This window comes from Aptenodytes patagonicus, chromosome 16 (genome assembly GCF_965638725.1).
Source record: "Aptenodytes patagonicus chromosome 16, bAptPat1.pri.cur, whole genome shotgun sequence".
Classification (NCBI taxonomy): domain Eukaryota; kingdom Metazoa; phylum Chordata; class Aves; order Sphenisciformes; family Spheniscidae; genus Aptenodytes; species Aptenodytes patagonicus.
The window spans coordinates 7,183,594-7,203,215 of record NC_134964.1 but is presented as its reverse complement, the minus strand read 5'-3'; the positions used below and the strand labels follow the sequence as shown (position 1 = coordinate 7,203,215).

General features: G+C 48.2%; 1 protein-coding gene across 1 annotated transcript in view; it reads left to right on the top strand.

The window, feature by feature from the left end:
• The first annotated feature begins 1,756 nt into the window (after positions 1-1,756).
• Positions 1,757-19,622, top strand: part of RNF213 (ring finger protein 213) — a 57,441-nt gene continuing 39,575 nt past the window's right edge. Inside the window, exons 1-16 of the mRNA XM_076354191.1 lie at positions 1,757-1,933; positions 4,316-4,644; positions 5,190-5,876; positions 9,243-9,424; positions 10,791-10,949; positions 11,224-11,417; positions 11,652-11,932; positions 13,116-13,384; positions 14,457-14,645; positions 15,156-15,354; positions 16,034-16,089; positions 16,369-16,522; positions 17,022-17,177; positions 17,834-17,932; positions 18,749-18,871; positions 19,282-19,462. Coding sequence (XP_076210306.1) covers positions 1,825-1,933; positions 4,316-4,644; positions 5,190-5,876; positions 9,243-9,424; positions 10,791-10,949; positions 11,224-11,417; positions 11,652-11,932; positions 13,116-13,384; positions 14,457-14,645; positions 15,156-15,354; positions 16,034-16,089; positions 16,369-16,522; positions 17,022-17,177; positions 17,834-17,932; positions 18,749-18,871; positions 19,282-19,462 — 3,367 coding nt within the window. The 5' untranslated portion in view covers positions 1,757-1,824. The remainder of the gene's footprint in view (positions 1,934-4,315; positions 4,645-5,189; positions 5,877-9,242; positions 9,425-10,790; positions 10,950-11,223; positions 11,418-11,651; positions 11,933-13,115; positions 13,385-14,456; positions 14,646-15,155; positions 15,355-16,033; positions 16,090-16,368; positions 16,523-17,021; positions 17,178-17,833; positions 17,933-18,748; positions 18,872-19,281; positions 19,463-19,622) is intronic.

The following is a 19,622-nucleotide window of genomic DNA, read 5'->3' as shown; positions in this document are numbered from 1 at the left end:
GAAGAGAAGGGGTCTGAGCTCCAGGCCCGTCCCCACCGGCCCTGCCCCACCAGCCCGGAGCAGCTGGAGCCAGCAGCGGGCATCCAGCCCCGGGCTGGAACTGGCCATCAGATCAATGAAAAGCCTCTCCCAAGTCCTCCACAACGGGCTTGGGCTGTCGGAAAGCTCTTGGTGCAGAGGTACCGGGCGAGGTTTGGGCGTCCCGGGGAGAGCAGAGCGCCCGCTCCCTCCTGCCGGCAGCGGCCCTTTGCTGCGCTTCTCCGGTGCCCGGGAGGATGCCCGGCGGCCCGGCCCGCTCTCGGGCAGCGCTTCTGCCTGCAGACGCCCAGGGCCCCGGCGGGGGGGGACGACCTCGCCCGGCTCCGGCAGCCGCGGCAGGGCGGGACCCCGGCGAGAGCCGCCCGGTGGAAGGCGGCCAGAGCCGCTGCCGGCCCCGTCGCGGCGGGATTGGCCGGGGCGGGGCGGGGCCGGGCGGGGGGAGGTGGCGGCGACGTCCCAGAAACGAAACTTGGCGGGGCTCGGAGGAAAAGAGAAAGTTTGCTCGACAGGAGGCGGCGGCGCGGCTCGGCGGAGCGGGCGCTGCAGTGCCGGTCCCGGTCCCCGTCGCGGACCCCGGCCCGTCGGTGAGTTGCGTTGCCGGGGCCGGCGGGGCGGGCCGGGCGGCGGGGCAGCGCTGCGGGCTGGGCGGGGGCACCGTGCCTGGGCTTGCGGGGGGCTCCGGTGCGGGCGGCGCGGGGTGGGGGGGGCTCCCCTGCCGGGCCCGGGTGGGGCGGCGGGCTGCGGGTCCCGCTGCGCCCCGATCCGCTGGTGCGCCCCGACCCCCCGGTGCGTCCGGCCGTCCCTGGGCGCTCCCCTCCTCTCTCCTCCCGGTGCACCCGGGACACCCCTGCCCCTTGGTGACCCTGGTCCTCCCGCGGCGCACCCCGGACATACCGGCGCCCCCCCCCCAGTGCCTCCCGGTCCCCCGGCCATCCTGGCCCCCAACCCCCGCTGCCCCCGGCCCCCCCGCGCAGGCTGGGAGCCGCAGGCAGCCCCGCCCCCTGCTCGCCGGCTCCCGCCTAACGGGCCTCATTTGCATTGCGCCGGCCCTTCGCCACGCCATTGGTCCATCCATCCGGCTCGTTTGCATATCTACCCGAGAGAGGTGGGAGTTGGCGCCTATCTGGGGGGAATCGAGCGGTACTTCATTTGCATACAGGCTCCGCCCAAGGGTCAGTCCCGCCTCCGCCCCGGGCGGTGCAGGCCGGCCCTGCGGGGTCTGCCCGGTCCGGTCACTCTCGGCCCGGCCCCGACCCCAACCCTCCGCCGGCGGAGCCCGGGGGGACGGGGCTCCCGGCCCGCCTGGCGGTAGCAGCGCCCTGCAGACCTCCGGGCTGCCTGGGGCAGGGAGAGGGGCCTGCCAGTGAGGTCGCCCGGGCCCACCCCGGCGGCGGGGTACGGCTTGGCCGCTTTCCGGGCCTGCTGGGCTGCGCTGCCCTCGCTGTGCCCTGCCGGGTACGGTGCGTTCCCGAAAGCGTTTAGTTATAAAAGGTCTCTGTACAGAGTGGAGTAGCTATTTTTATTTGTTTGTTTTTTTTAAAGCTGGCGCAGCTGAGGGAGGGCGCAGCCGGCTGGCGAAGCCCCCGCGGCCGAGGGCCTTGCTCTTGAGTATCACAGTTTGTTTCCTGAAAATAAAACCTGAGCCGGGAGGAGGGCTGTGTGACAGCTGTGTGACAAGCGTCCATTACTTCACGTTAATATTTGTATTTCTCTTTCTTGCCCCATCCTTCTCTCTCCCTCCGTGGCTCCGAAAAAAGCTTATCGCCGAGTTTGCGGCTGGGAAACATGAAGTGCCGTGTGTGTCACTTTGTTTCTGGGGATGATTCTCCTGGTTCTTGCAGCAAATGTGGGGCCCAGCTGGCTCCCGTCGCCGGCACTGGGGACGAGGATTCAGGTAGGAGGATGCATTGCGGGGTGAGCTGAGGGACACCGTGCGGGGGGGGGGGGGGGCTGGCCGGAGCACGGTGCTGGCGTGCCCTGGGGCTGCACGGTGACCAGAGGCTGTGGGTGCCCGCTAGTTCTTGTGTTAGGCCTGGTGCTTGCGTAGCTCTGGGCTCCTCTGCTCCGGCCGGGTCGCTACCTGCTGCTCTTGTCTCAAACTTCCCTTGCGTTACTTGCCAGAGATGGAGTTTTCCTCGCTTTGCAGTGACTGGTGGGTGGCGGAGAAGCAAGTCAGCGGCTGACACCTCCTGCACACATTCACCACACTCAGCTCTCCAGTGTTGAACTAGTTTCTGTTTTGCCAATGCACTGGTGCCATTTTTATGAAATGCTGTATTACAAAGACCGGTTGTCCTGGCTTCCACTGGGACAGAGTTAATTTTCTTCCTAGTAGCTGGTATAGTGCTGTGCTTTGGATTTAGGATGAGAATAATGGTAAAACACTGATGTTTTCGTTACTGCTGAGCAGTGCTTACACTAAGTCAAGGACTTTTCTGCCTCTCACCTCACCCCACCAGCGAGCAGGCTGGGGGTGCACAAGAAGTTGGGAGGGGACACGGCCGGGACAGCTGACCCCAACTGACCCAAGGGATATCCCACACCCTATGACGTCATGCTCAGTATATAAACTAGGGGAAAAGCTGGCTGGGCCTCCACTGCTCGGGAACTGGCAGGGCATCAGTCAGCGGGTGGTGAGCAATTGCATTGTGCACCACTTGCTTTGTATATTCTTTTATCATCATTATTATTATTATTTTCCCTTCCTTTTCTGCCCTATTAAATTGTCTTTATTTCAACCCATGAGTTTTACCTTTTTTTTTTTTTTTTGATTCTCTCCCCTATCCTACTGCAGGGGGGGAGTGAGCAAACGGCTGTGTGATGTTTAGCTGCCTGCTGGGTTAAACCACACCAGTCTAGTCCCTCTTGAACCCGAATTTCCTATCTTTAGCTTATTGTTAGGTTTAGAATTCACTGCCTGAACTTCTGTTTGACAACACACTAATTCTGCCTCTATGAACAGTAACAGAATCAAGTATGCAATTAATGCAGTTACACTGGGGGAAATATTTCCTAATCCTTTATGTGCTTAAAGAGAGAATGACCCAGGCCACCAGAATTGCTTTTGGTGTATTGATATGAAGAAGTAGGATCCTAAAAGAATACACTAAATCGAATCAGCCTGCTGTAGTCCTAACAACATCAATTCTTAGCAAATCCCTCTGCAATCCAGAATGGCAAGGTAACAAACCCAGCATCTCCAGGTCTTAAAGGCTGTAGGAAAAACACCCAAAGCATCTGTTCTGGTGGTCCGAAAGCTTTGTCCCTGCTTCTGGCAATGATTAAAGGTGATGGAAGGAGTTGTAGTGCTTTACCAGCTAAATACGCTCTCTGTCTGGGGGACCAGGGAGTTCTACCAAGTGAGTGTGTGCGGGTCAATCCCTGTCAACAGAGGAGTCACTGAGGAGCAGGAAAAGCTCAGGGAAGAGTTTAAACTCTTCAGATAATGGCGTGATAGTAAATTGGATGTGAAACAATATTGCAAAGGGTGCCTGCTTCAGGTACAAAACAACCGCTGTCATTAAGCACGGTGCAGCCTTTGGGCTGTAATACTCCAAGGGGCTGTGAGCTACCTTTGCCTTGATTTTTGTGCTCCTGCTCCCAAAAAAACCCAGAGGAAATCAATGTCTTTTGGTGTTGGTTGGTCTCCGCTCAAAGAGGTTAAAAACTTCTGCTCTCAAAATGGGGGTAGAGACAGTGCTGAAGAGCCTGTAAAACAGGTCTGTAGAAGGTGGAGATCTACTCTGATGCCTGATTCAGATCTGAGCTGCCTTTTCACAGGTTTTAGGGACTGGATAAAACTGTTGAAGATAAAAAGCCCATGCCTTCCTGGACACAACACTCAGCTCTGTGGTAGAGGTCACACAGCCAGTCCAGCAAGTTGAGAAAGCTGAGAGGTGCCAATGTACTGTCACCGCACATCTTGGGGGTCCTTGAGCATTTTGACGGGCAGTTGTGGTTCCCAGCGCCTGCTGCTTTGGCTAGTAGTGTGTTAGCTGGAGGTAGTGTAGAGAAAGATCAGTACCTCAATACGGTGGTTTCTTACCTTAATTATTCTGCTGCTGACTGCAGGGGCCTTGGGGAGGGCAAGAGGCTGTGCTAGGGATGGAGGATGGTGTCATTGCTATAGTGGTAGCTGTTGAACAGGGAGCAACAAAGTGGCTCCCGTGTGTTCAAATGATGCGTTTAGCAGCAGATCCTGCTTGCTCACCACCAGCTGAGAACTGTTTTCTTTCTTGACTCTCTAGTTTAACAATGAACCTTGCCTCTATTGCAGGAAGAGAGGTGAAGCTCGCTCCAGTCCCTGACACAGGAGCAGGGCCTGGAGGAGATGTGAAAGGAGAAGGTTCTGATGGGCCTTCTTCCACCACTGAAACAAAGGAGGAGGAGGAGGAAGGATTGCTGATGGAGAATGCAGGACCTCTGATCAATCCGTCAGAGACCACACCTGAATGCGCTGCAGGTGGGCCTCCTTCCTCTATTGAAACACAGGAGGAGGAGGAAGAGGGAGCATCGCTGCTGGAGGGTGTAACAGCTCCAAGTGGTACCTCAGAGACCGCACCTCAGCGTGTGGCCGGTGATTCTTCTGAGAAGTCACAGAAGAGGGTAAGGCTCTTTGTCGGTGCTGAGGAGCAGGAGTAGCTGGTAACTTGTTGCTCTCTCTTTTGTAAAGCAATGAGGCTGGGCTGCGTCACCACGAATCCCTTTGGCTTGCACCTGGATGCTGCTGCCTGTGTTCCTAGGCAAACTGTAGATGTATTTGCTTACGTTAAGCGTTGCGTATGCGGACAGCTGATGTGCTGAGCGGTGCAGCTCCCCCTGACAGTACCTTTGCTGCACTGAGGGAAACAGTACAGAATTCAGCTTAGTAATTGGTCTGATCTTGTTAGTGAGCATCATGCTCAGCGCTGCTCTGTGTTCCTGCTGAGAAAGTCTTGAATATTAAAACTACAGAATTCTCAAGAGTTACTTGCATTTCACCTACTGTAGAAGATGGTAGCTGGTCTTGTCCCTTTGCTTCCTGGTCGTTCTCCATTAACCCAGCGTAGCGGGAAGATGTTGGTACTAGCTGCAATGGAGGAGGTGACGAAGAATATCTCTTTGACAATGAATAAACAGACATTGTGCTGTTCCCTTTTTTTCCTTAATAGAAAAGGAAGAGGAATAAAGCAAAGAAGGGTCCTTCCATCTCTGGGGAGCCGGACTCTCTGCCTCCTCTAAGCACAGCACCAGCTCAAACCGCGGAATTGCCTGATACATGTGCTATTGCACAAGAAATCCAAACCCCGGGCAGTGAAGTAGCCAAACCGGGTGCTGATTTACTTGCTGGTGACAGTGGAGGCACACATGAAAGCGACAGGGCGTTGGGGCGCTTGGGAAGGGAAGCTGGAAGCCTGGAAGCGGTTGCAGAAGGCAGTCACAGCAGCGTAGATGTGATGACCCCACCAAAGCAGAGCAGCGCGCGTAATGTGGCTGCCCCACCTCCGAGCTCTGCAGCCCCAAAGGAGAAGGTGGAGGGTGGAAGTCCCACAGAGTGTGGGGAAGCGGTCAGGAGTAACGTGGAAGGGGGCAGTCGTGGCCCTGACGCTGGCCAGCTTCCAGAAGCCAGACCAGATTCCCAGTCCTCGGGTAGCAGTAAGAAACTGGCCTCAACAGGAGAGCGAGCGAGCATTTCCTCTGAGCTGTCTGCTGGTACGGGAGTGCCGAAAAGTAAGCCTGCAACTCCTTGTGCTGAACATCGAAGTCAAGACACAAAGACTCCACCTGCGGTCAAAAGCTCGCGGGCTGGGAAGGATAAAGAAGACACCAGCCAGAAAATGAGCGGTTCAACTTCCAAGGTAAGTGTGTGAGTGAACACTTGTCCTGGTTTTGGCTGGGATAGAGTTAATTTTCTTCCTAGTAGCTGGTACAGTGCTGTGTTTCGGATTTAATATGAGAATAATTTTGATAACACACCGATGTTTTAGCTGTTGCTAGGTAATGCTTACACTAGTCAAGGACTTTTCAGCTCCCCATGCTCTGCCGACTGAGCAGGCTGGAGGTGCCCAAGAAGCTGGGAGGGGGCACGGCCAGGACAGCTGACCCCAACTGGCCAAAGGGACATTCCATACCATGGGACGTCATGCTCAGCACAGAAGCTGGGGCGAAGCTGGCCGGGGGGGCCGCTGCTCGGGGACTGGCTGGGCATCGGTTGGCGGGTGGTGAGCAATTGTACTGTGCATCACTTGCTTTGTATATTCTTATTCTTATTCTTATTATTATTTTATTTTATTTCAGTTCTTGAACTGTTTTTATTTCAACCCACGAGTTTTCTCACTTTTACTCTTCCGATTCTCTCCCCCATCCCACCGGGGGTGGAGGGAGAGTGAGCGAGTGGCTGTGTGGTGCTCAGTTGCTGACTGAGGTTAAACCACGACAACACTCTAATGAGTATTTGGTTGAGTTGGGCAAAGTTTCCCTTTATAACTATGACTCGTTGGTGCTGTCAGTAAAGCTGAAGACCACGAGGCTGGGCATGTGGGGAGAAAGCAAGGGAACGCAACGAAGTGTTTCTTTTTCGAGTTTTGCTCTCGTGTGTGTCAGTTCTAGCACAGCTCTCACTGAGTGCTTGCTCAGTTACCCCTAGGAGCTGTGAACTTGTCTCTTCTCCAGCCAGCTCTTCCCGTGAGCTCTGTTGGATCTCCTTGGACGAGGAGATCTTCGTGCTTTGTGGGCGTCTGTGCTCCACTCATGGACAGGCCTGTTAAGCTGTAAATTGCTGTTGGTTCTTTCATTTTGTTTATGCTCCATCCTCTGGGGACATGTGGCTTATTGACCTGACTTCTTGCCGATGTCTGTAGATGGGATTCCTCTTGCAATCCATGCGTTATTTTCCTTAACCCGTAGCTTGCCTCAGTGAGGGATTAGTATTTCCAGAAGTATGAAGCTAGCTGGTATGCTGTGATTTCTGGGTATTCCCAGGCGTCTGAAGAGACGTTGGATATTTCTGCAGATGTGCTTCCGGAGTCTCCTGTTTAATTGGGCGTTGTTTGTGTTCGTACCGCAGAATGAAGACACAAAGGAGAAAAAGGAGACCCCAGGTGAGAAAGTGCATGAAGTAACTGAGAAGGCAAGTCAGACCAAAGGACCTCAGGTTGCTCTGATCAATCCCTCAGAGACCACACCTGAATGCGCTGCAGGTGGGCCTCCTTCCTCTATTGAAACACAGGAGGAGGAGGAGGAGGAAGAGGGAGCATCGCTGCTGGAGGGTGTAACAGCTCCAAGTGGTACCTCAGAGACCGCACCTCAGCGCGTGGCCGGTGATTCTTCTGAGAAGTCACAGAAGAGGGTAAGGCTCTTTGTCGGTGCTGAGGAGCAGGAGTAGCTGGTAACTTGTTGCTCTCTCTTTTGTAAAGCAATGAGGCTGGGCTGCATCACCACGAATCCCTTTGGCTTGCACCTGGATGCTGCTGCCTGTGTTCCTAGGCAAACTGTAGATGTATTTGCTTACGTTAAGTGTTGCGTATGCGGACAGCTGATGTGCTGAGCGGTGCAGCTCCCCCTGACAGTACCTTTGCTGCACTGAGGGAAACAGTACAGAATTCAGCTTAGTAATTGGTCTGATCTTGTTAGTGAGCATCATGCTCAGCGCTGCTCTGTGTTCCTGCTGAGAAAGTCTTGAATATTAAAACTACAGAATTCTCAAGAGTTACTTGCATTTCACCTACTGTAGAAGATGGTAGCTGGTCTTGTCCCTTTGCTTCCTGGTCGTTCTCCATTAACCCAGCGTAGCGGGAAGATGTTGGTACTAGCTGCAATGGAGGAGGTGACGAAGAATATCTCTTTGACAATGAATAAACAGACATTGTGCTGTTCCCTTTTTTTCCTTAATAGAAAAGGAAGAGGAATAAAGCAAAGAAGGGTCCTTCCATCTCTGGGGAGCCGGACTCTCTGCCTCCTCTAAGCACAGCACCAGCTCAAACCGCGGAATTGCCTGATACATGTGCTATTGCACAAGAAATCCAAACCCCGGGCAGTGAAGTAGCCAAACCGGGTGCTGATTTACTTGCTGGTGACAGTGGAGGCACACATGAAAGCGACAGGGCGTTGGGGCGCTTGGGAAGGGGAGCTGGAAGCCTGGAAGCGGTTGCAGAAGGCAGTCACAGCAGCGTAGATGTGATGACCCCACCAAAGCAGAGCAGCGCGCGTAATGTGGCTGCCCCACCTCCGAGCTCTGCAGCCCCAAAGGAGAAGGTGGAGGGTGGAAGTCCCACAGAGTGTGGGGAAGCGGTCAGGAGTAATGTGGAAGGGGGCAGTCGTGGCCCTGACGCTGGCCAGCTTCCAGAAGCCAGACCAGATTCCCAGTCCTCGGGTAGCAGTAAGAAACTGGCCTCAACAGGAGAGCGAGCGAGCATTTCCTCTGAGCTGTCTGCTGGTACGGGAGTGCCGAAAAGTAAGCCTGCAACTCCTTGTGCTGAACATCGAAGTCAAGACACAAAGACTCCACCTGCGGTCAAAAGCTCGCGGGCTGGGAAGGATAAAGAAGACACCAGCCAGAAAATGAGCGGTTCAACTTCCAAGGTAAGCGTGTGAGTGAACACTCTAATGAGTATTTGGTTGAGTTGGGCAAAGTTTCCCTTTATAACTATGACTCGTTGGTGCTGTCAGTAAAGCTGAAGACCACGAGGCTGGGCATGTGGGGAGAAAGCAAGGGAACGCAACGAAGTGTTTCTTTTTCGAGTTTTGCTCTCGTGTGTGTCAGTTCTAGCACAGCTCTCACTGAGTGCTTGCTCAGTTACCCCTAGGAGCTGTGAACTTGTCTCTTCTCCAGCCAGCTCTTCCCGTGAGCTCTGTTGGATCTCCTCGGACGAGGAGATCTTCGTGCTTTGTGGGCGTCTGTGCTCCACTCATGGACAGGCCTGTTAAGCTGTAAATTGCTGTTGGTTCTTTCATTTTCTTTATGCTCCATCCTCTGGGGACATGTGGCTTATTGACCTGACTTCTTGCCGATGTCTGTAGATGGGATTCCTCTTGCAATCCATGCGTTATTTTCCTTAACCCGTAGCTTCCCTCAGTGAGGGATTAGTATTTCCAGAAGTATGAAGCTAGCTGGTATGCTGTGATTTCTGGGTATTCCCAGGCGTCTGAAGAGACGCTGGATATTTCTGCAGATGTGCTTCCGGAGTCTCCTGTTTAATTGGGCGTTGTTTGTGTTCGTACCGCAGAATGAAGACACAAAGGAGAAAAAGGAGACCCCAGGTGAGAAAGTGCATGAAGTAACTGAGAAGGCAAGTCAGACCAAAGGACCTGAGGTTGCTAAAAAGGATAATGCTTCAGCTGTAACAGACAGTCGCAAGGACAAAAAGCAACAAAGGAACCAGAAACCCGTGGATAAGATTGTAGAAAGGTGAGAACTCCCCTGCTGCTCCCCAGCGTTCTTCAGTTACAGGATTTGGTGTGAGGAGGACTAGACTCCAGACTGAGGCAGGGGATTGAAGTACCAGGATTAGGTCTGTATGTATCTTGGATATGTGGAAATAGAATTGCCTTAAAACTGAGGTAAACTACTGCTCATGCAGAAGAGAGCCAATGTTTAATGGGGAGTTGCAGCACAGGTCATGTACTGGGTAATGCGGTACACTTGGTACTTGAATCTTTTTGTTTATCTGATGAATAAAAAAGAGACTGCCCTCTTATTTCTTACTCTTACAAGCAACATGTGCTTCACACATGTAACTTTAATGTTGTGAAGAGCTGTTTTGATTAGTATAACTTGTTTTGCTTAATGTGTATGAGCTGGAAGAGGGATAAAGCTTAGCCATTTCAGGTGACTCTGGGTGAGGTATTTCTGTTGGCTTACCAATGCAGTTGTTACCGTAAGTCGGCAGATGATGAACTCTCTAAGACTCAATTTGGAGTTTTAGAAAGCAGGCATTCTTTATTGCGGTGCCGGGTGCAAGGTGGAATTTCCACAAATCAAGCACACCTAAGTCGAGTTCACCGTTACATTTATACACAGAAATTATAAGGTAGTTCACGCCCAGTTACAATGATTGGTTAGTGATTTACATATAATTACAATATCGGTTGTGTCATTCTGTTCTGCTACTACGCTTGCGCGGGGGAAGGGTCTTCACCTGGGCAAGGGTCTTCTTGACCTGTGGGTGTGTTTTTTAGTATTATAATGAAGACAGTTCACTTCAGGACACCTTAAAAGTAAGTTTTGTTGCCAAGTTGGCCAGCTAGATATCTACCTTGCCAGGTTGTCAAATAACTCATCCTATATACAATAGAACCTCGGGGCTCTGGTTATGGTCCAGAAAATAAGGACTAAGGCTAACATGGTCCAGAGAATAGGGACTTCAAGCAACACAGCCTCGGATAACAAGTAGCCCAGTAACCCATACATAATGTTAACTTAGAGGCTAACTTCTTAAATCAAGATGTTCTTATAGTTGCTTATTCGTTATTAAACACAAAATATAGAAAGATTCAATAAAAACGTATGATAATCTTCAACACAGTGACCCTGATGCACGTGGCCAAAGCAGTTCATGTTGCCTTTAGGAACACATTTTTCCATTTTGCACTAGGCTTTACGCTAGGCCTGCTATGTAGCATCAGTTTGAGTGAACTGCTGACAGAGCTTATGGGTCTTGCATCCAGTAAGCTAGTGGCTCAAATCTTATTTGTTGTTTATAATGATTTGTGCAATTAAAAAAAACCCTGAAAATTAGAATTCTTTCTATTTTCCTTCTAATTCTTTCTTGTAGTTGTGTGAACCAAAGTGATGGTGTTACAGTATATTTCCATGCAATATTGTCCAAAGACTTCAAACTAAACCCTGAGACCCACAAAGTGTTCATCCGGGCTGAAGGCATTTCTCCGTATGCAAACTGGAAGGACAACATTTGTGAGCTGAACTGCACCAAGTGAGTACCCTCTTGAGTCACACAGAGGCACAGGAGTGTTTTGGCTCTGGAGAACAGGACGCAATGTGGTACTTCACTTAATACGTAAGACTGTAGCTATATGTCCGTAGGTGGGCATTGCTACAAAGGGTTTTCATAGTGGAGGTAAGTATTCTAAAATTTTCATCATGAAAGAATAATCACCATTCCTATTAAAAATGGAGTGATGCGTGGAAAAGGAAGTATATACATCAGCTGACATGTCCTTTGCCCTCCTGTGTTTTGTGTTTCCTAGGCATCTAGGAGAACATGGATACCTCATTGAAGGCACTGTAACTCTTCAAAAAGAAAATATTGATAAATGCATTCCTTACAAATATTGGGTTACCTGTGGTGAAGGGCAGTATGAATTTATTTACAAGCATCCAGTATCAAATCACTATGTGAATCGCTGCTTATTGATAGAAGGCAACTTCCTCAACAATGGAGGTGAGCTTTTCTGACTGGATCGGCATATTGGGACGATCCATGTTTTTTTGGTGGGATGATCTCTAATTTCATATGGAGTAGCATTATTATTAGACAGCACTGTCTGAAGTTGGAAATTTAATGGCTCAGCGGGGTTATTTCTGTGGACAGCTGAAAGAGTGAAGGCGTGCGCAAATGTGTGTTGTTTCTCAAATGATTGTTTTCCTGTGTTCTCATCTGTGTTCCTTATTCTAGAATGGCATCAGTATGATGATATTGTGTGTGCAAAGCCTTCTGTAATGGGAAACATTTTCAAGCTATTTTCTGGCAATAAAACCAAAAAGGTGGTGGAAGGGAAGATAATAGCTGCAAATATTATGATAGAAAACATCTTCAGCATTCTTGGAACGTGGAGTCCCGACAACCTGAGAAACTTCCTCTCTCAGCTGAGACAGTTTTATGTCGTTACAATAAACCCATGGGTGTATGACGGCAGGAGAATGCTATGGACAGAGTTAAACTTTGGCACACAGCAGGTAATCTGTTTTCTTTTAACAGATACTAGAAAACAGACTTTCGGTTACTAAACACAGAACTTGAATTTTGCTGTTGACCTTGTTGGGTTAATTTTTGCTTTTCCAGTCAAAAAGTTCAGGTGTGACAGAACCAGCGGGGATCCTGTCGGGGTGACTGCCACCGTCTGCCTCGGGAACTTCAGTCACACCTTTGCAATTAGGTGCTGTTCTGAATATCCCATGTTGGTCAGCAGCAGAGCTGTGACGTGGTGACTTCTTACTTGAGTGGGTTTTATGTCTGGATATTAATCTCCTAAGCCTTAGGCCCTTTAGTTTTGCTGCCAGTCACTCTGTCGCCAGCTTCTCTGCGTTTGTCTTGGACTCCAAGCCTGCCTTTTTTTTTTTTTTTTTTTGGGACAAGCTCCTCTTGATCCAGTTCTAAGCAGTGATATAGACAGGGCTTCTGGAGTCCTGAATCTCTAACCTGGCATAATTATCAAATATGGCAGAAATGTCACATCGTCTTTTTTGGGGGCCTTGGACCGGTGTCAGGGCTGCTCGATTCTAACTCTCCGCAGCCTCCCTCCTCCTGGTGACGCGGGAGAGGCCACAAGATGGCATACCCGCCCAGCTCAGCAGAGCCCACGGGTGTTTCATGTCACTGCCAGTTTTCAGAAGGGCGATTTTGGTATCAACAAGCACCACAGTACTATGGACCCCCTGGACGTGGTTTCAGAGTAGCTTTTGGGGGCTGTGGGAAGGACAGAAAGCTCTCTCCTTTCGCTAACTCCCAACCAAGCCCGAGTCCGCTGGGAAGCTGGAGTCTGCTTGCGGCGTGCTACGGTGACATAAGGCAGTGTTGGGTGTCCAACTGCTCAGCTCACCGGTTCCCTTCCTGATATCTGCCCCAGTCCCTTGATGCTCCCCAGCTCTGCTGGGCATGGGTGCAGCAGTAGCTGAGTGGTGGGAGCTGGCAGCACAGAGGGGCACCAAACCCTCACAGGTACTGGGGTACCACGCCTGATGTTCTGGTGGCGGTCAGTACCGTGTGTGCTTAGATGCCGGTACCACCATGGTGCCGTGGGGTGTACAAGGCTATCAAGTGTCCTCGCTGGGACCGGCAGAAGAAAATGGCTTCAGAAGAAAAACACTTGTTGGGGAACTAATCCTGTGGTTGGTTTGTTTCTTCCCTTCTTTACCCTAGGTGAATGACTTGCTGCTGAAATATATGAATAAAATAGCTCTTCCTTTCCTTGCACCAGAAGATGCAAAAGCATCGCAGGAGGACATAGTAATAAAAAGTAAACTAGCTCTGGGGCTCACCATCCTCACTGTAGTTGAAGAGCTCAAGCTGCCAGCATATAAAAACTGTCTGGCTGACCTGTGTAGCCTCTTGTGCTTGGATAAGGTGTCACAACAAGCCATACTGGATGAAATTAATGATATCAAAAAGGCTTTTGCAGCAGTTACTAGGTATGTATGTTACTAGAGCACTTACAAGGTAACTAACTGGGCTGGTTTTGCTGCAAGCGTAGCACCCTGTGATAAAGCAATGAGGGATTCGGCTCTCTAGTGTCAGAGAATCAGGAAAAAAAAACCCAAAACAGATTTGAAGGGATCTTTGGAGGTCTCCGTTCCAACCTCCTGCTCAAAGCAGAGCTAACGTCCAGGCAAGGTTGCAGTTGAGTTCTGAAAAACTCCAGGGATGAAGATTGCACAGCCTCTTTGGGGCCCTCTTACAGTCACATACCTTTCTTGATGTGAACAATGTTTTACTTTTGTCCAAACAGGATTTCCCTTATTGCAACTTGTCACTGTTGCCAGAGTAGTCGATTGAGTTAAAACTATTGGTTTTTCTTTATATATAAAAATTTTATTTGTTATCCTTTTCTGTCAAGCAGTTTCTAGCTTCTTACCTGTTTGCTATTCATACTTACAGACTCCAGTGATTGGGATCATCATGTGTTGCTTTAAATTTAAATGCCATATTTGGATTCTTCTTGTCTCCTCTAATGTGCATCATTACACGTTTTTTGTTGATTTTTTTCCTCAGAGTGCGGGCTTATTAGACTGTTATCTAACTGCTTATCTGGCACTCGCATTTCTAGTTCTTCACTTGCACAGCTGCAGCTATTAAATTTCCTTTTGGAGGCCTTTGTAGTACTTCAGCCCAACCAAGGAGGCTGAGAATTGTCCCTAGAATGCCTGGCTCTGTGCATCTGTATCACCCGATCCCTGACTGAGCTGGGGGGGCTCACATGGAAACAGTGGATAAAGTATTGGCACTTCTTAGTGCTGTATTAGTAGGGTTTGTGCAGAGTGACTCAGGTAAGATTACAGCTTCGAGTCTTAAACTTTTAGTATATATACTCTTCAATGAAGATAAGATTGAGCTAAAATAAATATCAGAAGTTATTTGAAGGTACATAGCAAGATTGAGATGTAGCCTTTTTTTTTTTCCCCACAAGGACATTCTTGATTCCTGTAAAAAGCTATTCTTTTACTACATGTGTTTGTTTTGGTTTGGTTTTTTTTTTTTTTTTAGTTTGAAGATTAATCTGACAAACTTGTGCCAGAGATGCATTGATGACCAAGTAGACCAGTGGGTGTGGATTCTTCCTCTTCTGCATTTCTTTGCTGCTCCTTTGCAGCATGACCACTTGCCAATGGAAGAAGATGTTTGGGCAGGGCTGGAAGGGCTTCCATTTGCTGAAACAAGGAAGAAGCAAGATACGTGAGTTTTCCAGAATTACTAGTTATATCCAGTGCCTTGACATTGTAGTTGGTGGTGGTCACCTCTTTTTTTCTAACTCTCTTGTTTTTAAAAAATAAGAAACGTAGCATGTCAATGGTGGATATTTGGGATATATGAACACAGGTCATATTGGTTGCTCAGAGACTAAGGTGTATAGCAACGCTGTGCAGTATATTACCTTTCAGACACAAATAACACTTAATTCTTCAAGCTGTGGAGCAGCTTGCGTGGTTGATGATGCCTGGTGTGAGTTAAAGCAGCTCATGATATGTGTTGTGCAGAATCTGAGCAAGACCTGGAGTTTTCCTTGAGTGCTTCTGCTCAGTAGTTTGACACTGCTGCTGCAGTGGGGTCTTGGGGTCTTCTACTGATCTTCAGCTGTAAATGAAAAAAGCAGAGGAGTGAGAATAAGAGTCCTTTGTGGGCTGAACAAGCTTTTAGCCTTCTGTACCTTAAAAACATGAAGATTTTGTTTTGTCTTCCATCCAGGGGGACCCTCCTGAAACTAATGAAAGAAAAGAGTTACTTGATGGAATTTGATAGGACTCTGGTCAAGTCCTGGATCTGTGTGCTGCCCCTGGAGAGCCTGGCTGAATTTATAAAAGACTTCTCCGTTGGTTTGTTAGCTACTCTTCAAGGTGTTTCTTACAGATTAGAGAACGTTGACCTTTCGTGGAACAGTTCTAAGGTTTGTCTTCTGGCAGCTTTACCCAGCTAAGGGATAAAGGCTGAAATTGGGCTGTAGTGTGCCTTTTAGCAGAACTGACTGTCACTGAAGGGAATGTGGTTGGTAGCAAGTCAGAGCACAAAGAACTTAAAATTTAGCTAAAAGCAAAAATAGTTGCTCTGAAGTAGGAGATTCCTAAGAGGAGATGAGAGGGTGTATCTGTAGCAAAAACGTTGGCATTGATAAAAGAAGGGTCTGCTTATCCGGATTTGCCCTTAGTCACTGATGGCAAATATTTTAATCCTGAGATCCTCACATGGCTGCCTGAAACTATTTTTTGCACAGCTCTTGGGGGTTTGGGCAAGGTGCTGCTGGTTTGAGAGATTTTTCCTGCCTGTCATGAAAACACTTGTATTTGTATGAGGACAGCAGGAACTGGACATTGCAACTACTACTAATAAATTTTAAATCCCTAGATTGTAAGAAGTGCAGGTTTTGTTTGTAGAAATAATAGCCACCTATATGTTGACTCTGACAGCCAGCAAATAATCTTTGCAATGTTATAGCGTATTTATAAAAGCGCTGGAGAAGGCATGGAAGAAATACTGAATTCCCTCTTTCACAGCATCCCCTCAACTAATGAGAAACCAGTCTGTAAAATTCCTTCCATGGTTTAATATTTCAATCTTTCCATTCTTAGGTAGTAGAGAGTCTTCTAAAGACAGTGCTCTGTACCTTGGATGAGAAACAGGCCAGGTAACTGAAGCGCACTTTTGTGAGAGCGTAGTCCTTTTTATTTACACCATGCCTGTGGGGTGGGGTTATGCTTGTAGCTTGAATGCGTGCATTGAAATCTGTATGAATAAAAGAATCCTGTATTTCCATTCCTCTGTCAGATAGCAACATTTTTTTTAAATCCATCTGAGGGAGGGATGGTTAGTTGCCACATTGTATTGAATTTGGTGGGTTTTTTCTTTTTTCTTTTTCTTCCTCTGAGCAGAAAAGGAATTATTCCTCTTTATTCTTGTCCTTCAGAGCTCTGGAAGCTAGCTCTTGGCAGTCCTGCTTGATCTGTTGCCTCAACCTGCATAAGAGGGTCTGCAAGCACGTGAAGCAGCAGCATTGGTTCGCGACTCCTGCTACTTCTGCCATGATGATTTCGAAGGTTGCCAAACTTCAGCCCACAGCAGTGAGTACCAAGGGAACCATTCATGGGTTGATATGAGCAAGATATCTAGAAGTATTACACAAATGGTATAACAGACTGGTTTTAGATCATATCCATTCTCAATTTGGAAAACTTAATACTCTAATTAACCAAGATTGTGGTACTTTCAAAAAGTTGTGAAATCATTTAATGATTTTGATTCTTCTTATTGAAAATAAGGTCCAATGCCTAGGTTGGCTGTCATGGGTTTTGCTTTATGTCTGTTTTTTTTCCCTTAAAAATATGTTGTCTTTACTTCCTGGAATAAGTGTTCTTAAGCACAAACTATTTGTAAGCATTGCATTTTCCCAGCCTCCCTCTATCCTTTATTCAAGTAGTGGTAGGTCTGTTGCTGGGCATGTTTGTGCTTTAGATGCATTTAGGCCATGTCTTTTAGAAATATTTATTTAAATCAGTTGTATGTTGCTCTCCTGCTTGAACTGTTCTTTTTTTTTTTTTTTTTCTTCTCCTGTGTGTGCAGCAGGTTCCAACAGATGCTGTGCAGGAAGTTTCAGTGGTAGAAGTATTCAGTGAAGCTCTGAGACACACTCGAACCTGGTTCAGAAATGCTTTAAACCAGAAGTTATTGAAGGAAAACCTGGAGCCTGTGACGTTCTCTTCTCGTTCGGAACTTTGGGTTTGTCAACTTCTTATAATATGAATAAAAAGGTGTTTTACCGTAGCTTAACCATATAGTCTTCAGCCTAATGGCTCTTTGCTGGGAACCGTATCTGCTGTGGCTGGGTAAGGAATGAGATGGGGACGGGCAGTATAGACTACAAGCTGAGAAGCTGCATTGTTTTAAACACTTATTGGGCTGAAAAGCAAAGGGCTATAATTGGTGCTCACCTTATTTCTCCTTTTTCTCGGCTGTTCCAAGTGGCATTGCTGGGATGAGGAGCTGCCCCTTGTTGGCGTTTAGCTGGAGCTGTTCTCTTGCTCACCCTGTGTCTCCTACTGGCTGTGTCCTTCAGGCCTTCCAGCAGGCAAAGCACAGAGCAGCTCCTTACGCTCCGACTCACTCTGCTCCCAGCCCTCCCTGCGACAGTTTCCAGCATCAAGGTGGAAGTGGTTCAACCAAATGTCTCCTTTAGCAACTGGGACATTTTGACACTTGGGCTTAAAAAGCTGCCTCTTGCAGCTCTGGGAGTGTTCTTTTTCTCCTGGATGGAAACATCTGAAAGGACTGCAGACTATCTGAGGAGTGTGGGGCCCCTCCTCAGCATAATTCTTTTAATTCCTTATTTGAATGTTAAATCTCCGCACTTAGTGGTTTGGGTTTTCTCACTGCAGGCCTGGAATAAATTTGTGAAGATCACTTTTCCAGATGAACAGTTCACTGAGAGGTGGAAGAAGACTTTACTTGCAGATCTGCAGACAAGAATTCAGGAGGTAGGGGGGACTACAGGCAGTCACTGCGTGGCGGTGGGCCAAGTTCAGAGCAGATAGACAGTCTTCTGTGCTTAGAGAGTAGCTTCTAGAGCCTGAATGGGCGCGTGAAAACACTGTGGCTTTGTTCATAAAAATTGCCATTGCTGTTACAAACCACGTTCTGGAGGCTCAAAAATTGGACATGAAACTGTACCATGCTGTATTCTTGGTGTCAGAGACTCTAGTAGCCTGCTAGCCTGGCTGCAGTGCTGGTCTGTTTCTAAGCAGTGACTGATATCCTGATGCTTTGAAGGAAATTGCACATTTTGAGCAATTACCACCCCTATAGTTTTAAGAAACAGTGGGTGTAAAGTAAGCACGCAAGGACTTACAGAAGCAAAGTTGGCGCTTGTCTCTTTTCATTCGTTGTGCAGAAATTGTGTTGTCCAGGCTCCCAAATGCACACCCAAATGTGTAGGTCCCTTCTAAATTGAACTTGTGTATCTTCTCATCTCCTTTCTACATCAGTTGCAAAATTCTTTAAGCCATTGATTTTCATGGTATAATCAGGAAACAAATATTTCCTGGTGGAAGCTTGGCTTGGAGAGATGCATATTAAGTAATCACACATTTTAGACAGAAAGATTTTTCAAGCATTATTTGTGTTTCATCTTTCTTCCAGGCCGTGATAAATGGGCTGATGCTTGGCTCTGCTAAGGAAACTTAAATTTTTCAACTTAGTTCCTTTAATTGTCTTAATAGCAGCACTCCTTCATGCTCCAGAAGAAACACTTTGGAAACTTTAAGTTGATAAGAAATTTCCCTTTTGCCCTGTAGGAGCCTCCAGTTAACCAGATCTTAGTCTACTGCTGTCAGCACTGCCAATTTACAGATCTTGACCCTTCCATTGACTGGTGTTTCCGTAATTGTGCCATAGAGGCTGTAACTGCGGCTTGCCAGGTATTGTATTTTCCCTCAAGGTAGGAAAAGGAAAAGTCAAATTTCCTGTTGCATAGAAATCCTGTTGCATAGTATAGGGATGTGCATTGTGGTGGAAGGAGAGTTGCACATTCAGTCTCCTACTGCTTGAGTTGCTATGGATTGTTCAAGTTTGTTAAACCAACAAAAAAAAATACTGACAAGAAATCAGGAAATGAGGATCCATTTATAAAGGGTCCCTGAAAAATACTTGTAATGCTTTTGCCATCATGGCTTCTGGTGTCAGTCATGTCATACGGCTCTCTTTGGAATATGCCTCAGCACTGGCGGTGTGACTTCTTGACACCAGTGCCTGGTCCCGAGACAAATGGACGCAGTATAATGCAAAACACCGATGCATTCCTCCCCTCTGTCTTGTGTGCCTTGTGCAGACTCAGAGCAATCTCCTTGAGAAGATATCTTCCTGCAACATGGGCCAATTCAGCCAGCTCATATCAGCTATTATTGTGAAGTCTTGGCCGATCAAGAGTGGGCAGTCTGAGGGTGATTTTGATGAGATTTTGCACCACGTGCTTACGTGGCCTGACGCCAAACATATCTTCAGCTTTAATGGTATGTCTGTTAGTTACATTTATTCGAGTCTATGAAAAGCTGTTCTCTGCCTTGCCACTCCCACTTTGCAGAGCAGCAAACAAATATATAAAAATTGTCCTGCTCTTGTTTTAGTCCCTATCTCAAAGCTCAAGCTATTCCGCCTGCTTTTGGAGAGGAA